Raw genomic sequence first — 19,722 nt, 5'->3', positions numbered from 1 at the left:
ATCTCTTGCCTCCTTTATTCTTCCTCCTGGTATGTTTTCCCTCTCTACTTGGTGGCTCCTAAACAGTGGAAAGCTCCAGGCTTCCAGCTCTGGTACAGTAGAAAGAATTATCCTGCCAGGCGCAGTGGCTCACTCTTGTAATCCTAGCACACTGGGAGGCTGAGGGGGATGGACTGCCTGAGTTCACAGGTTCAAGACCAGCCTGAGCCAGAGTGAGACCCTATCTCTAAAAACAGCTTGGCACTGTGGCAGGCACCAGTAGTCCCAGCTACTTGGGAGGCTGAGGCAAGAGAATCGCTAAAGTCTAAGAGTTTGAGGTTGCTGTGAGCTGTGACCACCACAGCACTCTGCCTGGGTGATAAAGTAAGACTGTCTCCAAAAAAAAAAAGGATAAATTTTAGGCTCGGCACCTGTAGCTCAGTGAGTAGGGCGCCAGCCACATACAACAGAGTTGGCAGGTTTGAATCCAGCCCGGGCCTGCCAAACAATGACAACTACAACCAAAAAATAGCTGGGTGTTGTAGTGGGCGCCTATAGTCCCAGCTACTTGGGAAGCTGAGGCAAGAGAATCGCTTAAGCCCAAGAGTTTGAGGTTGCTGTGAGCTGTGACGCCATTCTACAGAGGGTGACAAAGTGAGACTCTGTCTCAATAAAAAAAAAAAAAGAAAGAAAGAAAGAATTATCCTGTCTTCCAAATACTGCCAGTAAAGCATTAAATATTTACTGTTTGGTTAGACTGGGTTGCATTATAACCCACCTAAAAGCTCAGTACTTCAGCTCAGTGTCTGTAGCTCAAGTGGCTAGGGCTCCAGCCACATACACCAGAGTTGGCGGGTTTGAATCCGGCCTGGGCCTGCCAAACAACAATGACAACTACAACTGAAAAATAGCTGGGCATTGTGGCTGGCACCTGTAGTCACAGCTACTTGGCAGGCTGAGGCAAGAGAATTGCTTAAGCCCAAGAGTTGGAGGTTGCTGTGAGTTGTGACCCCACGGCATTCTACCCAGGGCGACTGCTTGACAAGACTCTGTCTCAAAAAAAAAACAAAAAAAAAAAACCTTAGTACTTCTCCAAAAACAACTGAAGGACTATTTATCAGAACATCAAAAATAGCAGATCTCCACTACTCATCATAACATTTATATTAAAGTATTTACTTTTGCCTGGGTGCAGTGGCTGATGCCTATAATCCTAGCCAAGGTAGGTGGATTGCTTGAGCTCAGTTCTTCTCACTCTTGATTGTTTCCTTTATTGTACAGAACCATTTTAGTGTGATGTAATCTCGTTTGTCTATTTTTGCTTTGGTTATCTGTGCTTTGGGGGCTCATATCCAAAAAAATCAAGGTACAGATCAGTGTCAAGAAGTTTTTTCTCCTCTTTCTCCTTCTCTCACCATGTGACACGTCTGCTCCTCTTTCGCCTTCCACCTCAGTTGGTAGCTCTGAAGAACTCATCAGAAGCAGATGCTGGTACTGTTTCTCAGACAGTCTTGACTTTATAAATTACCTGGTCTCATTGCTTTGCTTGGTGATGATGGTAATGATTATGATGATGATAATACCATTCCTACCGTGCTCGCTGTTTTCTACTACTATTGCTATTTCATTCATGAGGACATAGAAGACCACTGATAGAAGGAATTGGATAAGTTGTCCAAAGACACTGAATGACTTTAATGGGACTCCAGAAAAAGCTGAATCTCAAAAATGAGAAACCATTTAGATGAACTGCAGTCTAACCCTACCCTTTCCTCCCCTGCTGCTGGTTTGAAGGTTCATGCTTCAGTGTCCTCACTTCTCAGTCTTCAAAGAGCAAACAGGCACCTGCCCAAGTGTCAGTGCTCACCTGCCCAGTATTTCCTTCTACCCAAGCATCTCAGGAGCCCACTGTTACTTACCTGGGCCAGAAGGGTTTCTATTTGCTTTACAGCCAGTTACTTTTAGGACTTTGATCTCATACAGCTCCTCCCACTCTTCCTAGAAAATTACTTCCTCTTCCCATTGAGTTCTCCAAGGGTCTCTCAGCCTGTTCAGTTCCCCAGTACCTTTGCTTTCTGAAATAAATTCTGTTATTCACTCATCTTATCTATTGATCATACTTCATTAGCAATATATATTGGGAAGATAGGTTAGAAGAGTTTTTCCAGTGCCAGCCAAATGAAGACAAATCGGAGTAGAATTCAGTATATGACTAAAAGTTGATGAAGAAAAACTGAGAAATATGATTAAAATATAACAAGATGATTGGCGCACTTTTCTGGCACACCGCTATTTCCTACTGTTTACATCTTGTAAATTGAGCTGTGATAAACAATCTAGGCAACAATATTCCAAGAAATTTAAAGTAGGCACTGCGGCATTTTGTAAAATTTCAGGTTAATATGAGGGTACAAATGATTAACGAATGTTTGCATTTGTTAGGTAGGATCATTGTTATAGTTGTCCTGCACCCGGAGATGTGCCATATTGTGCCCATTAGGTGGGAGCACACCAATCCCCCTCCCCTCTCCCTCCTTTTGCCTTCCTTTCCCCCCTCTCCCCAACTTGAATTAAATTGGAGATTTTCTCTTTGTATGGGCATGTATTAGTTCTGTACTGGCTTTATATTAGTATCGAGCAGATTGTATACTTGCTTTTCCATTCTTGTGATACTTTACTACAGAAAACGTTTTCCAACTCTATCCAGGTTAATAGAGAAGATATAAAGTCTCCATCTTTTTATAGTGAATAATATTCCATGATATACATATACAACAGTTCATTAATTTGTTCTTGGTTTGATAGGCACTTGGGTTGTTTCCACGTCTTGGCAATTGTAAATTGAGCTGCAATAAACAATCTAGTGCAAATTATTATTTAATAAATAATAATTTTATTTATTATTTAATAATAAAATTATTTTCTTTTGGGTAGATGCCTAGTAATGAGATTGCAGGATCAAATGGAAAGTCTATTTTGAGTTCTTTGAGGATTCTCCATACTTCTTTCCAAAGAGGCTGTATTAGTTTGCAATCCCAACAATAGGGTAAGAGTGTTCCCTTCTCTCTACATCCATGCCATTATCTGCAGCTTTGGGACTTAGTGATGTGAACTGTTCTCACTGGAGTTAGGTGCTATCTCTGGGTGTTTTTGATTTGCATTTCTCTGATGATTAAGGACCAGGAGCATTTTTTCATGTTTTTTGGCCATTCGTCTTTCTTCTTCAGAGAAGGTTCTATTTGTGTCTCTTGCCCAGTGATATATGGGATTGTTTGCTCTTTTTTTGTTAATTAATTTGAGTTCTCTGTAGATTCTAGTTGTCAACCATTTGTCAGATTGGTAACATACAAATATCTTTTTGCATTCTCATTAAGGTGTTTTTTGAGAGCATTGTTCACAATTAGAAATGTGTGAAGAATCCAGATTTGACTCTTAAAGGAATCTTGAGGATAAAGGATATAGCCTCATAAAAACATAAAGAAAACTTTGAAATTCTACAATGATTGCTTTTCAGAGAAACAAAACATGATTTTGCTAAGTGTATTTAACACTTGGTTCATAGCTTGGGTCTCCAAGAAACTTCTCTGCTTTTTTTTTTGGAGACAGAGTCTCACTGTGCCACAATTGGTAGAGTGCTGTGCATCACAGCTCACAGCAACCTCAAACTCTTGGGCTTAAGTGATTCTCTTGCCTCAGCTTCCCAAGTAGCTGGGACTACAGGCACCTACCACAACACCCAGCTATTTTCCTGTTGCAGTTGTCATTGTTGTTTAGCTGGCCCAGGGCCAGGCTCAAACCTGCCAGCCTCAGTGCATGTGGCTGGCACCATAACCACTGTGCTGCGGGTGCTGAGCCAGAGCTTCTCTGTTTTATCTCATCTCTTCCTTAGTTTACTCTACCTCAGGTCAGAATCCGTCAACCTCTAAAGGTAGTTTGAATGCCTGGTGCTCATGAATGCAGTCCTGTTGTAACAGACTTTCCTAATTAAATGCTTTGTTCTTGAAAGAAAAAGTTTTTCCCATTTTCTTCATACAGTTTTGTAATTTCACCTCTTTTAATTTTTTAATACATTTTAAGCTATTTTGTTATGACATAAGGTGAGGGTTCTATTCCATTCTTTGGCATGTGGACATTCATTTTTCCCAGCACCATCTATTTAAGAGACTATCTTTCCTCATTATGTGTTTTTGGCACCTCTATCAAAGATCAATTGATTGTGAATGCATGGATCTGTTTCTGAATTTCTCTTCTGTTCCATTGTTCTACATGTCTGTTTTTGTGCCAGTGCCAAGCTATTTTGATTACTATAGCTGTGGAGAATATTTTGATATTGGGTATTGTGATGCCTCTAGTTTTTATCTTCTTTAACATTGTTTTGGTGAGGTGGTACTGTGGCTCAGTCAGTAGGGCACCAGCCCCATATACTGAAGGTGATGGGTTCAAACCCAGCCCTAGTCAAACTGCCACAAAAAATAGCTGGGCGTTGAGGCGCCTGTAGTCCCAGCTACTTGGGAGGCTGAGGCAAGAGAATTGCCTAAGCCCACTTGGAGGTCCATGTGGATTTTAGGATTTTATGTGTGTGTGTGAAAAATGTCATTGAAATTTTGATAGAGATTACATTGAATATGTACATCACTTTGCATAGTATGGACTTTTTAACAGTGTTCTTTGAATTTATCAACATGGGATATCTTTCCATTTATTTCTGTTGTCTTCAAATATATCAACATATTTAGTTTTCAGTGCACAGATCTCCATCTCCCTGGTTAAATACATTGTTACATATTTCATTTTATTATTTATTTATTTATTTTTTGGAGACAGAGTCTCAAGCTGTTACTCTGGGTAGAGTGCTATAGTGTTGCAGCTCACAGCAACCTCAAACTCTTGGGCTTAAGCGGTCCTCTTACCTCAGCCTCCCAAGTAGCTGGAAGTACAGTTGCCTGACACAATGCCTGGATATTTTTTGATTATAGTTGTCATTGTTTAGCGGGCCTGGGCTGGATTCAAACCCGCCAGCTCCAGTGCATGTGGCTGGCACCCTACCCGCTGGAGCTACAGGTGCCGAGCCTCATTTTATTTTTCAATGCTCTTGTAAATGGGATCATTTTCTTAATTTCTTTTTTCATTAGTTTATCATAAGGGTATAGAAAGGCAACTGATTTGTACATACATTGATTTTATATCTTGCAACTTAACTGAATTTACTCTAAGTTTATAAACTTCCTTATGATGTTCTTAGCAGTGGTTCTCAACTTTCCTAATGCTGCAAATGTATTTTCATTGTTAAAAAGGGGTTGTGACCCATAGGTTGAGAACTGCTGCTTTAGGGTTTTCTGTATATAAGATCATATTATCATATCATATTACGGAGATAATTTTACTTTTTACTTTTTTTTTTTTTTTTTTGAGACAGAGTCTTCAGCTGTCACCCTGGGTAGAGTGCTGTGGTGTCATAGCTCACAGCAGCCTCTAACTCTTGTGCTCAAGCAATCCTCTTGCCTCAGTTTTTCTATTTTTAGTAGAGATGGGAGTCTCGCCTTTGCTGAGGCTCGTCTCAAACTCCTGGGCTCAAGCAATCTACCCACCTCATGTGCTAGGATTACAGGTGTGAGGCACCACACCCAGCTACTGTTTTCCTTGTGAAGTTGGAGGCCTTTTATTTCTTTTTCTTGCCTCATTGCTCTGGCTAGGACTTCTAGTACTATATTGACTAGATGTCATGAGAATCGCCATCTTAATCTTATTCCTAATCTTAAATACAAAAGCTTTTAGCTATTCGCTATTGAGTATGATGTTAACTGTGGGCTTATCATACATGGCTTTTACTGTATTAAGGTACATTAATTCTATACACATTATTAAGTTTTTATCATGAAATAAGGGTGAATTTTGTCAAATGCTTTATTTTTGTTTCAATTGGTGTGATTTTTTTTCATTCTGTTGATATGTTGTATCACATGTATTGATTTGCATAAATTGAATCCCCCTTGCATTCCAGAGATAAATCCCAGATGATAATGATATATTATCCTTTCAGTGTCCTTTTACTAGTATTTTATTGAGGATTTTTACATCTGTGTTCATCAGGAATATTATCTTGCCATCCTTTTCATAGAGTGCACTAGTCTGGCTTGAGTTCAGAAGGGATTCATCCTCTCCAATTTTTTGGAGGAATTTAGTTTCTTTAAATGTTTGGTAAAATTCACCAGTGAAGCCATTAGGTCCTGGACTTCTTGTGAGTGCTGCCTTACTGAGTGAGTTTCCTTACTCTTATTGTTCTGTTCAGATTTTTTGTTTCTTCATGATTTCATTTTGGTAGGATTATGTTTCTATGAACTTATTCATTTCTTCTAAGTTATACAATTTAATACTACATCACTATTACTAATAATATTTTATGATTCTTTGTATTTTCTCTGGTATCAGTTTTATTGTCTCCTACTTCATTTATACAGTTAACTCTTGAACAACATATTTATGAACTGTACAAATTCACTTATACACTGATTTTTTTTCAATAAAAGTTATACCAAGTATGTCTGTCTCTCCTGCTTCCTCTTCCTCAGCTACTCAAAAACTTTATGGTATTCTATTTTCACTTAATAAATAGTAAATATATTTTCTCTTCCTTATGATTTTCTTTTTCTTTTTCTTTTTTGAGACAGAATCTCACTCTGTCACCCTGGGTAGAGTGCTATGGTGTGATCATAGCTCACAGCAACCTCAAACCCTTGGGCTCAAGTGATCCTCCTGCATCAGCTTCTTAAGTAGCTGGGACTACAGGCACCTGCCACATGCACAGCTAGTTTTTCTATTTTGGGTAAAGACATTGTCTCATTTTTGTTCATGATGGTTTGAAATTCATAACCTCAAGCAATCCACCTGCCTTGGCCTCCCAGAGTTCTAGGATTACAGATGTGAGCTATCAGACCCAGACCGTCAGTAACTTTTCTTTTTCTCTAGCTTATGTTATTGTTAGAATACAGTATATAATACATATCAATATATAAAGTATGTCTTAATCAACTACAAGTTATCTGTCTTCTGGTTAACAGGTAAGGTATTAATATTTAAGTTTTGGGGGAGTCAGTAGTTATAATGTGGATTTTCAACTACCTGTAGCCCTCCCTTGTACAAAGGTCAATTGTACTTTCATTGAATCTTCTTACTTCCTAGTCTAACTAAAGATTTGTTGATTTTTATCTTTCCAAAACAAACTAGCTTTTAATTTGATTGTTATTTTTATGTTTTTCTCACCTCTATGTTTTTCTGATTTGATCTTTATTTCCTTCCTTCTGTTAAAATTAGGCTTAATTTGTCTTTTTCTACCTTTTTGAGGTGTTTACATTGTTTATCTATTCTTTCTTTCTTTCTTTTTTTTTTTTTTTTTTTTGCAGTTTTTGTCCGGGGCTGGGTATGAACCCACCACCCCCAGCATATGGGGCCGGCGCTTTACTCCTTTGAGGCACGGGCACCACCCCTATTCTTTCTTTCTTAAATGTAGACATTTGTTGTTAGTTTACTCTTTGAACTCATTTTGTTGCATCTCATAGGATTTGATATTCCTTTTTTCATTTGTCCCATGATTTTTATTATTCCCTTTTAATTCTTTCTTTGATACTTTAGTTTTTCAGGAGTGTATTTAGTTTCTAGATATTTGGAAATTTTCCAATATTTTTCCTGTTACTGATTTCCAGTTTCATAGCATTGTGATCAAAATAGATACTTGCTATGACTACAGTCTTGCTAAAGTTAAGATTTGTTTTGTGACCTAACATATGAGGTATCCTAGTGAATGTTTTTGATAGAATCAGGTATACCTGCCCAAATAAACTTCCCCCACCCAGGCAGGGTCAGGTTCATGGCCCTTCCAGGAAGGGTGAAACTCATGTCCCTCCCAGGAAATAGGAATGCCACCAATCCTGGCTGCCCTCACCCTTTAAATCCCTATCCGTCATAGCCCATGTGTAGATTTCTCCCTAATCAGGAATCTCACCCCACCTGCACTCCAGGTGGAATAAAAGCCACTTTAATTGCATGAATGGGATCTCCGTCTTCCTTGCATCTTGGAATGATTTTATCTTTGGGTCTGGAACCTTTCAGTTTTGTGCATACTTGAAAAGATTCTGCTTTTGGACAGAATATTCTGTGTAAGTCTGTCAGATCCATTTGGTCTACAGTGTTATTCAAATCCACTGTTTCCTTATTGGTTTTTCTTCCTACATCATCCATCCATTGTTGAAAGTGGGGCATTAAAGTTTTTTACTATTGTGTTTTCAGTCTGTTTCTCCCCTGAGTTCTGCTAATACAGTATTTGCTTTAGATATTTAGGGGCTTTAATGTTAGGTACTCATATGTTTATAATTGTTGTATGTGTTTGATGAATTGATCCATTTATCAAAGACCTTCTTTGACTATTGTGGCATTTTTTTTATTTAGTCTATTTTGCCTTGTTTAAGTATAGCCATTCTTAGTCTGTTTACCATGTTATTTACATGGATTTTTTTCCCATCCATTGAGTTTGTGCCCTTAAAGTTCAAGTGAGTCTCTTATAAATAGTATATAGTTGAATCTTGGTTTTGTTTTGGTTTTTTAGTTCATTCATTCAATCACTTGTCTTTTGATTGGAGAATTTAATGGATTTAAAACTTAATTGTAGGTAAGTAAGGACTATTGCTATTTTAATTATTTTCTGAACATTTTGTAGTTCCTTTCTTCCTCACTGTGTTCCTTTATGATTTCATGATATTTTTAATGGTATATTTTGATTTTTTGTGTGTTATCTCCCATAAGTTTTTCTCTTTGTGGTTATCATAAGGCTTATATAAAACATCTTACTCTGTTTTATACTGATAAATACTTAATTTCAACCACATATGAAAAGTCTATACTTTTTTTTTTTTTTCGGAGACAGCCTCACTATGTCAACCTCAGTAGAGTGCTATGGTGTCACAACTCACAGCAACCTCAAACTCTTGTGCTTAAGCAGTTCTCTTGCCTCAGCCTCCCAAGTAATTAGGACTACAGGCACCTGCCAAAATGCCTGGCTATTTTTTTGTTACAGTTGTTTACCTGGCCTGGGCCAGGTTTAAACCCACAACCCTCTGTGTATGTGGCTGCCGCTGTAACCACTGTGCCATAGGTGCTGAGCGTAAAAACTCTATACTTTTACTTCTCTTCCTCATCCTCATCTTATGTTATTTATGTCACAATTTACAACTTTTATATATCTAAACAAATTATTGTAACTATAGTTATTTTTTGCACTTTCGTCTTTTTTATACTATAGTTAATAGTGATACCACAATAGTAAAGTATTCTGAATTTCACTACATTCCTATCTATACAGTGAATTTTAAATTTTCATGTGTTTTGATGTTATTAGTTAGCATCTTTTCATTTCAACTTCAGGAATTCCATTTAGCATTTCCATGAGTATATCTAGTGGTGATGAACTCCCACAGCGTTTGTTTGTCTGAGTCTTTTTTCTCTGCTTCGTTTCTGAAGGGTATAGCAGTCTTGGCTTACCGGGTTTTTATTTTTCTCTTTTGGCACTTTGAGTCTATCATCTCAGTTTTGCAACGGTCCTATTAACAAATACACTGCTAGTTTTGTGAGGCTTCCCTTGTATATGACAAATCACTTTTTTCTTGCTGTTCTCAAAAATCCCTCTTTGTTTGGGCTTTTGACAACTCATGCTGATGGATTAGAAGAATTAATGATGCTTAAATACCTGTACTGCCAAAATGATTTACAGATTCAGTGCAATTCCCATCAAAATACCAACATCATTGTCCTCAGAATTAGAAAAAGCAATCTTAAATTTCATACAGAATTTTGAAAAAGCTTAAATAGCCAAAGTAATCCTCAACAACTGAACAAATCTAGAGGCATCACATTACCTGATTATTTCAGTCTAAATATTAGAAGCATTTGGGGTCTTTATTTAGAAGTTTGGTGATGTTTTTCTGACCAGAAATATTTCACAGGAACTTAACTCTTATTTATATCAATTAGCCTATGGTAAAATTGATTTTGTTATATGTCATTTCACCTATAGCCAGTTTCCAAGAATCTATCAACAACATAAAGTGAGGACTTAATGTTTCTAGATGGCACTTTTTCAGATGTATTGTGTGAAATTAGAATACTCATGTAGTTTCAGAATCGGTATTTTCTTGGCAATTTCTACCCATTCGTCTTTCTTGCTTTGACTTTGGAAAATAAACTTTCACTATGCCTATACCTATGCAGCTGTTACCTAGATGTCTGCTTTTCTCATTTTTATTGACTGTTGATGAATAAGCCTTGATCCCAAAGCTGTTAATTAGAATAACTTGATTGTATACTTATAACTGACAACCGATTGTCTTTTCTTAAATGAATTTGCAGGTTGGAATTCGAGGTACCAATATAGTTGTGCTTGGGGTAGAAAAAAAATCTGTTGCCAAACTTCAAGATGAAAGAACTGTGAGGAAAATTTGTGCCCTTGATGACCACGTGTGCATGGCTTTTGCAGGTACTTATGGATGTATGATGATGATGCATTGCGCCTTAGTGCAGTTGGGCAACACAATTGGCCTCAGTACTGCATTGTGTCAAATTAATATAACATGTAGTTATACTTTATTTATTACTAAAAACAATGTACCATGTATTTTTAAAGAAAAATCTCAACTTTGTAAACCAGGATATCTGATGATGAGCTTTGCTAAAGCATAAATGTTAAAAGATATATATTATTAATGCATCACCTTAAAACTTTGGGTAGCTGTTTTCTTTTAAAAACTTTTTATTTTCAAATATAGAGGCAGAAGTTACCAAAAACACAGGGAAGTCTGCTTTTACTAAATCTTTCCCAATGTTAACATCTTCAAAACCAGTAAATTGCCATTCATAAAGAACAAAGAGTTAATTCGGATTTTACCAGTTTTACATATATTCACGCCTGTGTCTCTATTTGAATTGATTTAACTTTGTGTTACATTTCACTTCTTGCTACAGAGTTTAGCCTCTTTAGTCATTTCAATGGTTTTCCATGACCATATCTGAGGGGGTTCTGGGGAGGAAAAAGATAGGGTCACAGAGACCTGGAAAAACAATGGTAGCCATAAACTGAAGACCTCATTACCATTTGCATGGTTATCTCATGTGTAGTTTCATGCAACCATCTCTACAATTAAGGTAGAGATGACATTCCTTTCTTTCCATCTTTAATCTCTGGAAACTACTATCTATTCTCCATGTCTTTAACTTTGTCATTTTGAGACTGTTATATGGATAAATTCATATGATATATAACCTTTTTCAGAATGTCCTTTTTAAGAATTCAGTGTAAGTCCCTTATAATTTATCCAAATTATTGCTTGGATCAACAGTACTTTTTTTTTATTACTGAATAGTATTCCAGTGTATGAATGCACCATAGTTTGTTAACTCTCCCACTGAAGGATATCTGGGTTATTTCCAGCTTTTGGCTATTACATACAAAGCTGCTATAAGCATTTGTGTAAAAGTTTTTTTGAATATAGGATTTCCTCTCTCTAGAATAGGTTTCTAGGAGTGCATTTGCTGGATTGTATGGTAATCCATATGAAACACTGCCAAATTGTATTCCAGAGTGGCTATACTATTTTAAATTTTAGCTAGAAGTGTCTAAGCAATTCATTTTCTCTGGATCTTCAGTAGCATTTGCTGTTGTTACTATTTTTTATTTTAATGATATCTAGTGATACGTAGGTGGCTTTAATTTACGTTTCTTCCTGGATAATTATGTTGGACACATTTATAGATGCTTATTTGCCGCTGTACAGTGAATAAAACATGTCTCATTTCATCTTTTGTTCATTTTATAATTATATTTTTTAAAATAGAATTTTATATTATAGCTTAAAAACCTCAATCCAGCTGGTACAATAGGGCATGAGTGTAGTCACAGCCACTCAGGAGGCTGCAGCAAGAGGATCACTTGAGGTCAAGAGTTTAAATTCATTCTGGGCAACACAGTAAGATCCTACTTCTTAAAAAAAAAAATAACAAAAACCTCATTCAGCACAGAATAGTCTTTGTCATACTGCTTTTTTGTATGTGTGCGTTAGACAGAATCTCATTCTGTCACCTTGTGTAGAGTGCTATGGCATCATGGCTCACAGCAACCTCAAACTCCTAGACTTGAGCAGTCCTCTTGCTTTAGCCTTCCCAGTAGATGAGACTACAGGTGTGCACCACTATGCCTGACTAGTTTTTTCTATTTTTAGTAGAGATGGGGTCTTGCTCTTGGCTCAGCCTGGTTTCAAAGTCATGAGCTCAAGCAGTCCACCTGCCTCGGCCTCCCAGAGTGCTAGGATTACAGGCATGAGCCACTGTGCCTGGCCTAGCCTACTATCTTAAAAAAGATATCACATTGCCGTATAGAAAAATGATAGAGAAAATTAATAAAACCAAGTTGGTTTTGGAAAAATCAACAAACTTGACACACCTTTAACTGGATTGACTAAGAAGAAAAGAGTAGAATCAATTAAAATGGAGAGATGAAAAAGGGCATTATAGCCAATGAATAATGTGCACCAACAAAATTCCTTGAAACACACAAATTGCCTTATTCAATCAGATACCAAAAATCTGAACAGATACAATAAAACATTGAATCAGTTATCAAAAACATCCCAGGCAGCACCTGTGGCTCAGTGAGTAGGGCACCAGCCCCATATACTGAGGGTGGCGAGTTCAAACCTGGCCCTGGCCAAACTGCAATAAAAAATAGCCGAGTATTGTGGCAGGTGCCTGTAGTCCAGCTACTTGGGAGGCCGAGGCAAGAGAAATGCCTAAGCCCAAGAGCTGGAGGTTGCTATGAGCTGTGATGCCATGGCACTCTACCAAGGATGGCAAAGTGAGACTCTGTCTCTAAAAAAAAAAAAAATCCCAGAAAAGAAAAGTTCAGTAGTTAAATGCTTCATAGGTGAATTCTACTAAACATTTTAAAGAAGAATTAACATCAGTCCTTCTCAAACTCTTACAAAAAATTAAGGCGTGAACACTTCCAAATTGATTCTATGAAGCCAGCATTACCACAATGCCAAAATCAATTAATGGCACTACAGAAAACTATAGAGCAATATCCTTTACATGCAGTGATGTAAAACTCCCAACTAAAATACTAGCAAAGTATAAATGTCATACCACAACAAATAAGTAAGTAAGGTGATGGTTATGTTAATCAGTTTGATGTAAGCATTCCACATTGTATATCAAATCAGCACATTATACCCCATAAGGCATTAATGTGCACATTTAAGATTTAATAAAGAAAAAAACTAAAATAACTAGCAAACTGTATTCAGAGTATTAAAAGTATCATGCAACTGATCTTCATAATCAAGTGGAACATATTGCTAGAAAACGAGGATAGTTAACATATGAAGATCAATTATTGTAATACACCACATTAACAGAATGAAGAAGAAAACTACATGGCTATTTAAATTGATACAGAATAGTGAATTTCACAACATTTGACACTCTTGATAATGATATGCAGCAAACTAGAAATAGAATATTACCTCAAGGGTGGCATCTGTGGCTCAGTGAGTAGGGCGCCGGCCGCATATACTGAGGGTGGCAGTTTCAAACCCGGCCCCAGCCAAACTGCAACAAAAAAATAGCCGGGTGTTGTAGCAGGTGCCTGTAGTCCCAGCTATTCGGGAGGCTGAGGCAAGAGAATCGCCTAAGCCCAAGAGCTGGAGGTTGCTGTGACCTGTGACGCCACAGCACTCTACTGAGGGCAACAAAATGAGACTCTGTCTCTAAAAGAAAAAAGAAAAAGAATATTACCTCAATATAATTAAGGCTATATGTGAAAAACTTACAGCTAACTTTATACTCACTCAGTGGTAAAGACTGAAAGCTTTTTCTCTAGAATCAGGAAGAAGATAAGGATATTCAATTTTTCCATTGCTGTAGAATATAGTAATGAAAGTCTTACCCAGAGTAATTAGGCCAGAAAAAGAAATAAAAGACATCTAAATTGGGAAGGAAAAAAAATTATGTATGGTCACAGATAACATAATCTTACACAAAGAAAACTAAAAACTTCCACAAAAAATTGTTAAAAGTAATAAGTTGAAGAAAGTTATAAGGTACAAAATCAGCACCCAAAAATCAGTTATATTTTTATGCACTAACAATGAACAATCAGAAAAGGAAATTAAGAAAAACAATTCTATTTACAATAACATCAATGACCAGTAATCACAAATAGTGTTGGAAAGACAATATGATCAGCATCACTAATCGTGGAGGCTAAAGCAACTCCATCTTGGATGTTCATCAGCTATGTAGACTTCTGATTAAACCCAGTTCTGGGAATGCTTCTCATATTTCTGGTTTCACTTACTTGCTTTAAATCCTGCCCTTATATCCAAACAACCTTGATGTTTTTATAAACAAGTATAAAACATCTTTTTATACTGGAAACATCTGGAAAAGATCAGTCAAGTTGTTCTACTCATTCCTTCCCTTTGGTATTTAAGTGCTTGGTCTGGGGTATAGTAGAGTGGGGATCCACTATCTCTCTACCAACTAGGACTTGGCTTCTGTTTGTAAGTCTTTATTTAAATGTTTCTGTCAGAGAAAATGGATTTATTATTGGGAGCCCTAACGTGCCACACATAAATCCTTTCCCCTCCTCTTGTTCTTCCTCTTCTTCTAAGACAGCCTTTGGGTGTCAGTTTGCATAGACCTGCTCACCATAGAACACTAATAATTAGGGAAATGCAAATCAAAGCTACAGTGATATGCCACTGCACACTTATTAGTATAGCTATTATCAACCAAACAAGAAAATTCAATAAAGCGAAGTATTGGCAAAAGTGTGGACAAATTGGAATCCTCATGCATTATTGGTGAGAATGTAAAATGGTGCAGTCACTATAGAAAAGTGTAGGACAACTCCTCAAAAAAACTGACCATAGAATTACATATAGTGTAGCATTCTGTATATATCAAAAGAATTGAAAATAGAGACTTTTAATAGATATTGATATTGAGAGAGGATACCCGAGAAGGGTATCTGGGAGAGCAGGTCTTCTCTGGGAGACCACAGGGATGCACCTGTGGGGTCCTCTCCATGATGACTCAGCTCTTGGGAATTTGTAGGCTTGACTTCCTGACCTGGAAATTTCCAAGTTCTGTGAAATCCTGTGGTTCTGTAGGGGCTGGACTAGCATCTCCCACTTGATTCAAACTGGCCATTGAAAAGGGTACTTGTGGGATGGAACTTTTTGACTGTCAATAAAAAGAGAAAGACCAAGCCAGTAGGGGAGGGCGGCCATTTGGAACGGCTTTCTATGCCGTAAGCTCCCGGCCGATGAATAAAGCCCTTCCTCTTATGAACGTGGTGTTTGGGTGCTCTTTTACCCCCATGGGCCTCATCTTCCTGCAACATTTTGGCTATGCTCATAACAGCATTATTCACAATAGTCAAAAGGTAGAAGCAACCCAAATGTGCATTGACGGATGAATGAAAAAAGAAAATGAGGTCTGTACATATAAAAGATCATAATTCTTCTTTAAAAAGGAAGAAAATTCGAACACTTTCTACAACGTGTATGAACCTTTGTCCCAGTCACCATAGGACAAATACTGTATGATAATTCCACTTTATGAACTAGAGCAGTCATCTTTATAGAGATGAGGAGCAGAGTGGCACTTTCTAGGGACTGAAGGGCAGTGGAGAATGGAGATTGAGTTTCAGTTTTGTAAGATGAAATGTTCAAGAGATGGATGGTGGTGATGGTTACACAGTGTAAATGTACTTAATGGCACTGAAATGTACACTTAAACATGATTAAAATGGATACTTTATATTTTACCACATTAAAATAAAATAGGGAAAAGAGGAATTATTTTAATATAAAAGACATGGACTTCTTTAACTTCTGATACATACATACACCTTTCTGACTATTTTTAATATAAAAAACAATATGTATCTTTTCTGGCAAAGTAAAATAAACATTTACAAATATTTTTTTTTCTGATGTTAATTGGTTTTTGTAATTAGTAAATATTTAAGTGTCTGTTGTAGAGAATTGGTCTATAAATTGTGGTATGTCCATACAATAACTTAAAAATACAGGCTCTGGAGTCACCTCCAGTGGACTATAAGACAGACTTCATTAACCTACTACACCTATGACTATGGGCAAAGTACTTAACTGATCCTTACCTCAGTTTACTCATCTGAATAAGTGCCTTATTGTTAAAATAATTAATAGAGTTAATACATATGAAGCATTGAAATTGTATCTAACGTATATGAATGTTAAATGAATACTACTATTGCTGTTACTGCTGCTACTATCCTATCACTATTATTATTATTTAGTGGCAGTTTTAAAAGAGATGGTAGGATCTGTGCTATGGTTTAACTGCACCCCCAAAAGTTAATGCCTCTGCCTTTGTTCATGTGGTAATGATGGCTCTACCCTCATGTGTACATTAATATGATTAACACAGGATTGAGTTTAATTATAGCAGCAGAAATTGGGCTGCTGTATGAACAATCTGTATGTATTAATACAAGAGAATTATCTATAGTATATAGATTTAAAATGAGTTATAGAAGAATATGAGTAATATAGTTATGTTTTTAAACTTTGAAATAATATGGTAGCTTTTATTCTCTGTTAGAATATTTTATAGTAAACACGTATCAGAATATGTGAATACATTTCTATGTTACTGTAATGTTTCTTCAGGCTTGGATCACATGCACATTGTAAAGGGGAAAAGCTTGGAAATTTCTATCTGATCATATTTCTGAGTAGAGTTTTAATCTGTGGGATAAACTAAGTCAGTCTCTTGCCATTTCTTATTCATGATATTTGCAAAGAGAAGAGAATCACTTTCTCTTCCTTTAACTGAACATCTGATCGCAATTCCTACTCAACCCATGAGTGTCTGAGTGATTGTTAACAGTGGTATATTCACATTAACTGTCTTCAGGGACTGAAGATTCTTCTAGGTTTGTATAAACAGTAGAAATGGTATTTCGGGGGAACAAAGATTTTCTTACTACAAAAGACTGATGTTTGTGAGAAATAGCTACAATTCCAAAATTTTGTGAATGAATTTTATTTGCAATTTAGATAGTAGTAAGGCAATAGGGAAACAATATAGCCATAGAAAAATCAAATGCAAAAGAAGTCCTTAGTAGAAGTGTTTTCGACCATTCCAAAAGTTAAAGTTTGTGGTCAGTGTATTACTCTTTTGATAGAAACACATTGTTTTCTTACAGAAGTGTTAAGGATTAACACCATGCTGTTATCCATGCTGTTACACCATGCTGTATTACAAAGTGATGTCAAGTGTTTTCCTTTTATTAACAGTCTTGATTTTCAAACACTTCGTTTTTTAGACAAAAAAACTGAGAAGAGACATGTCATGGTCATGTCGAATGCAGTTTGAATTTCAATGATACATGTTTGATAATGAAGTAATACTGATTCTGTTTTCATAAGAAGTCCAGCTTATTATTAGTGTTTAATTATTCCTGAAAATCATTTTCTTTATAAACTAAATAAGAATGCATCAAATTAAGTTTTAAAGAGAATAAATCAGAAGGTTGGACAGGTGACACTTCATTTTACAAATCCTTTATAATGAGCATATATTGAGGAAAAAGAAATTTTATAAGAAAGATTTCATGGTGGCTAAAACCCATTTGACAAAGGAAAAGGTATCAAAAATATATTTTTGTAAAGTTTTTATTATTTTTATAGGACTGACTGCTGATGCCAGAGTAGTGATAAACAGAGCTCGTGTGGAGTGTCAGAGCCATAAGCTGACAGTGGAGGACCCAGTTACTGTGGAATATATAACTCGCTTCATAGCAACTTTGAAGCAGGTAAGCTCCTATTCTCATAGACTATTTTTATAGGACTGACTGCTGATGCCAGAGTAGTGATAAACAGAGCTCGTGTGGAGTGTCAGAGCCATAAGCTGACAGTGGAGGACCCAGTTACTGTGGAATATATAACTCGCTTCATAGCAACTTTGAAGCAGGTAAGCTCCTATTCTCATAGACTTCTTCAGATTTTCTCATTTTTCATCATTACTTGTCCTGTCCCAGTAGTCTACAGTTATTTACTTAGTCTATTAAATCTATTAAATTCCTTATTATTTCTCACACTTATTTTATACTGACACTCTTATTCCAGTGGGAAACATTGGTAAAACTATTAGAAATCCCAACCAGTATTAATTCTGGGAATTTTATTCAAATTTAAAAGAACAGTAGGACAAATCTATTTTTTTTTTTTTTCATTTCTTTTGAGACAGAGTCTTGCTCTATTCTCTGGGCTAGAGTGCAGTGGCATGATCACAGCTCACTGCAGCCTCCAACTCCTAAACTCAAGTGATCTTCCTTGCTCAGCTTCCTGAGTGGCAGGGACTAACTACATATGCACACCACCATGTTCAGCTGATTTTGTTTTAATTTACTTTTTGTAGAGACATGGTCTTGCAGTGTTGCCCAAGATGGTCTTGACCTTCTTTTCTGGACTCAAGCATTCCCTAATGCCTAGGTTTCCTGAAGTGCTGAGGTTGCAGACATGAGCCACTGCACCAAGCCAATAAGTCTAATCTTATAAGGATATTTTTACCTTTAAGAAGGTAAAATTGGGGAACAATTCTTTAAATGTTTTCCAAAGATATAGCCATTATTCTTTTACCTACAAATCTCCTATGACTTGCATATATCCCCCAAAAGCATGTGCTGGAAACTTAATCCCTAATGTCTTACTGGTGAGAAGTGGGGCTTAATGGGAGATGTTTAGGTCATGAGAGATCTACCCTTGTGAATGGATTAATACTGATTATTAAAGGGCTTGAGGCTGCAAGTTCAGTCTCTTGTTCTCCCTTATACTCTCCTGCCCTTTCATCTGCCACCGTGGGATGACACAGCCAAGAAAGTCCTGGCTAGATGTGAGCTTCTTGACCTTGGACTTTCCAACCTCTCTAACTATAAGAAATGAATCTCTGTTATTATATTAATAAATTACCCAGTTTCAGGTATTCTGAAAATTGCTATTCTGGTATACCAGGTATTCTGATATAGCGGCACAAAGTAGACTGAGGCAAAACCTAAACATAACTGATCAAGTTGAAATATGATTTCTTCTCAATCCCTGCATAGATACATGGCTTAATATTAAATATAATCACTTTATATACATTTATTATTTTTCACTTTTATGTACTTTATATATGGCAATATTGTCTTTATAGTCATTCTTAATGACTCTTACTATATTGTTTCTACCAGATAATTTAGTTACATTGTTTCCAGTTTCTTTTTTTCTTTTTTTCTCTTTCAGCAAATCTAATATTCCTCTATCTTTGTCACAGCTTCTGTTTTTATTTTTTGAATTATGTTGTTAAATTAATTTTTAGTATGGGATTACTAGATTAAAGATTATAATTGGTTTTGAGACTATATGTAGCTAAATTGCTTCTTAGAAAGATTGAACCAATTTTTTTTGTACAACTAGAAATGCGTAAATGTATCCCAAAAGAATCATCAACATAGGGTTTTTCATTTTTCTTTTATTTTGCAAAGAAGTCTCACATAGTAGTATAAATAGTTGTTTTAATTTGTATTTTATAATTAGCAATAAAGTTGAATTTTTTTCTACATGTTGGTTTTCTATTTTTATTTCTCCTGGTATAAACTATCTTTTC

At 36.4% G+C, this 19,722-nt stretch overlaps 1 protein-coding gene across 3 annotated transcripts in view; it reads left to right on the top strand.

The window, feature by feature from the left end:
• Window positions 1-19,722, top strand: part of PSMA8 (proteasome subunit alpha 8) — a 59,978-nt gene that overhangs the window by 14,599 nt on the left and 25,657 nt on the right. Inside the window, exons 2-3 of one of the 3 annotated variants that reach the window (XM_012802036.2) lie at window positions 10,375-10,501; window positions 17,763-17,887. In XM_012802036.2, the coding sequence (XP_012657490.1) occupies window positions 10,375-10,501; window positions 17,763-17,887 (252 nt within the window). Of the gene's footprint in view, window positions 1-10,374; window positions 10,502-17,744; window positions 17,888-19,722 lie in introns of all 3 variants that reach the window. The other 2 variants (XM_012802037.1, XM_012802035.1) reach the window with 2 other exon arrangements.

The sequence above is a fragment of the Otolemur garnettii genome, unplaced genomic scaffold, assembly GCF_000181295.1.
Source record: "Otolemur garnettii isolate 467f Iridium unplaced genomic scaffold, OtoGar3 scaffold00012, whole genome shotgun sequence".
NCBI lineage: Eukaryota > Metazoa > Chordata > Mammalia > Primates > Galagidae > Otolemur > Otolemur garnettii.
This window is presented reverse-complemented; position numbering and strand designations above follow the sequence as displayed.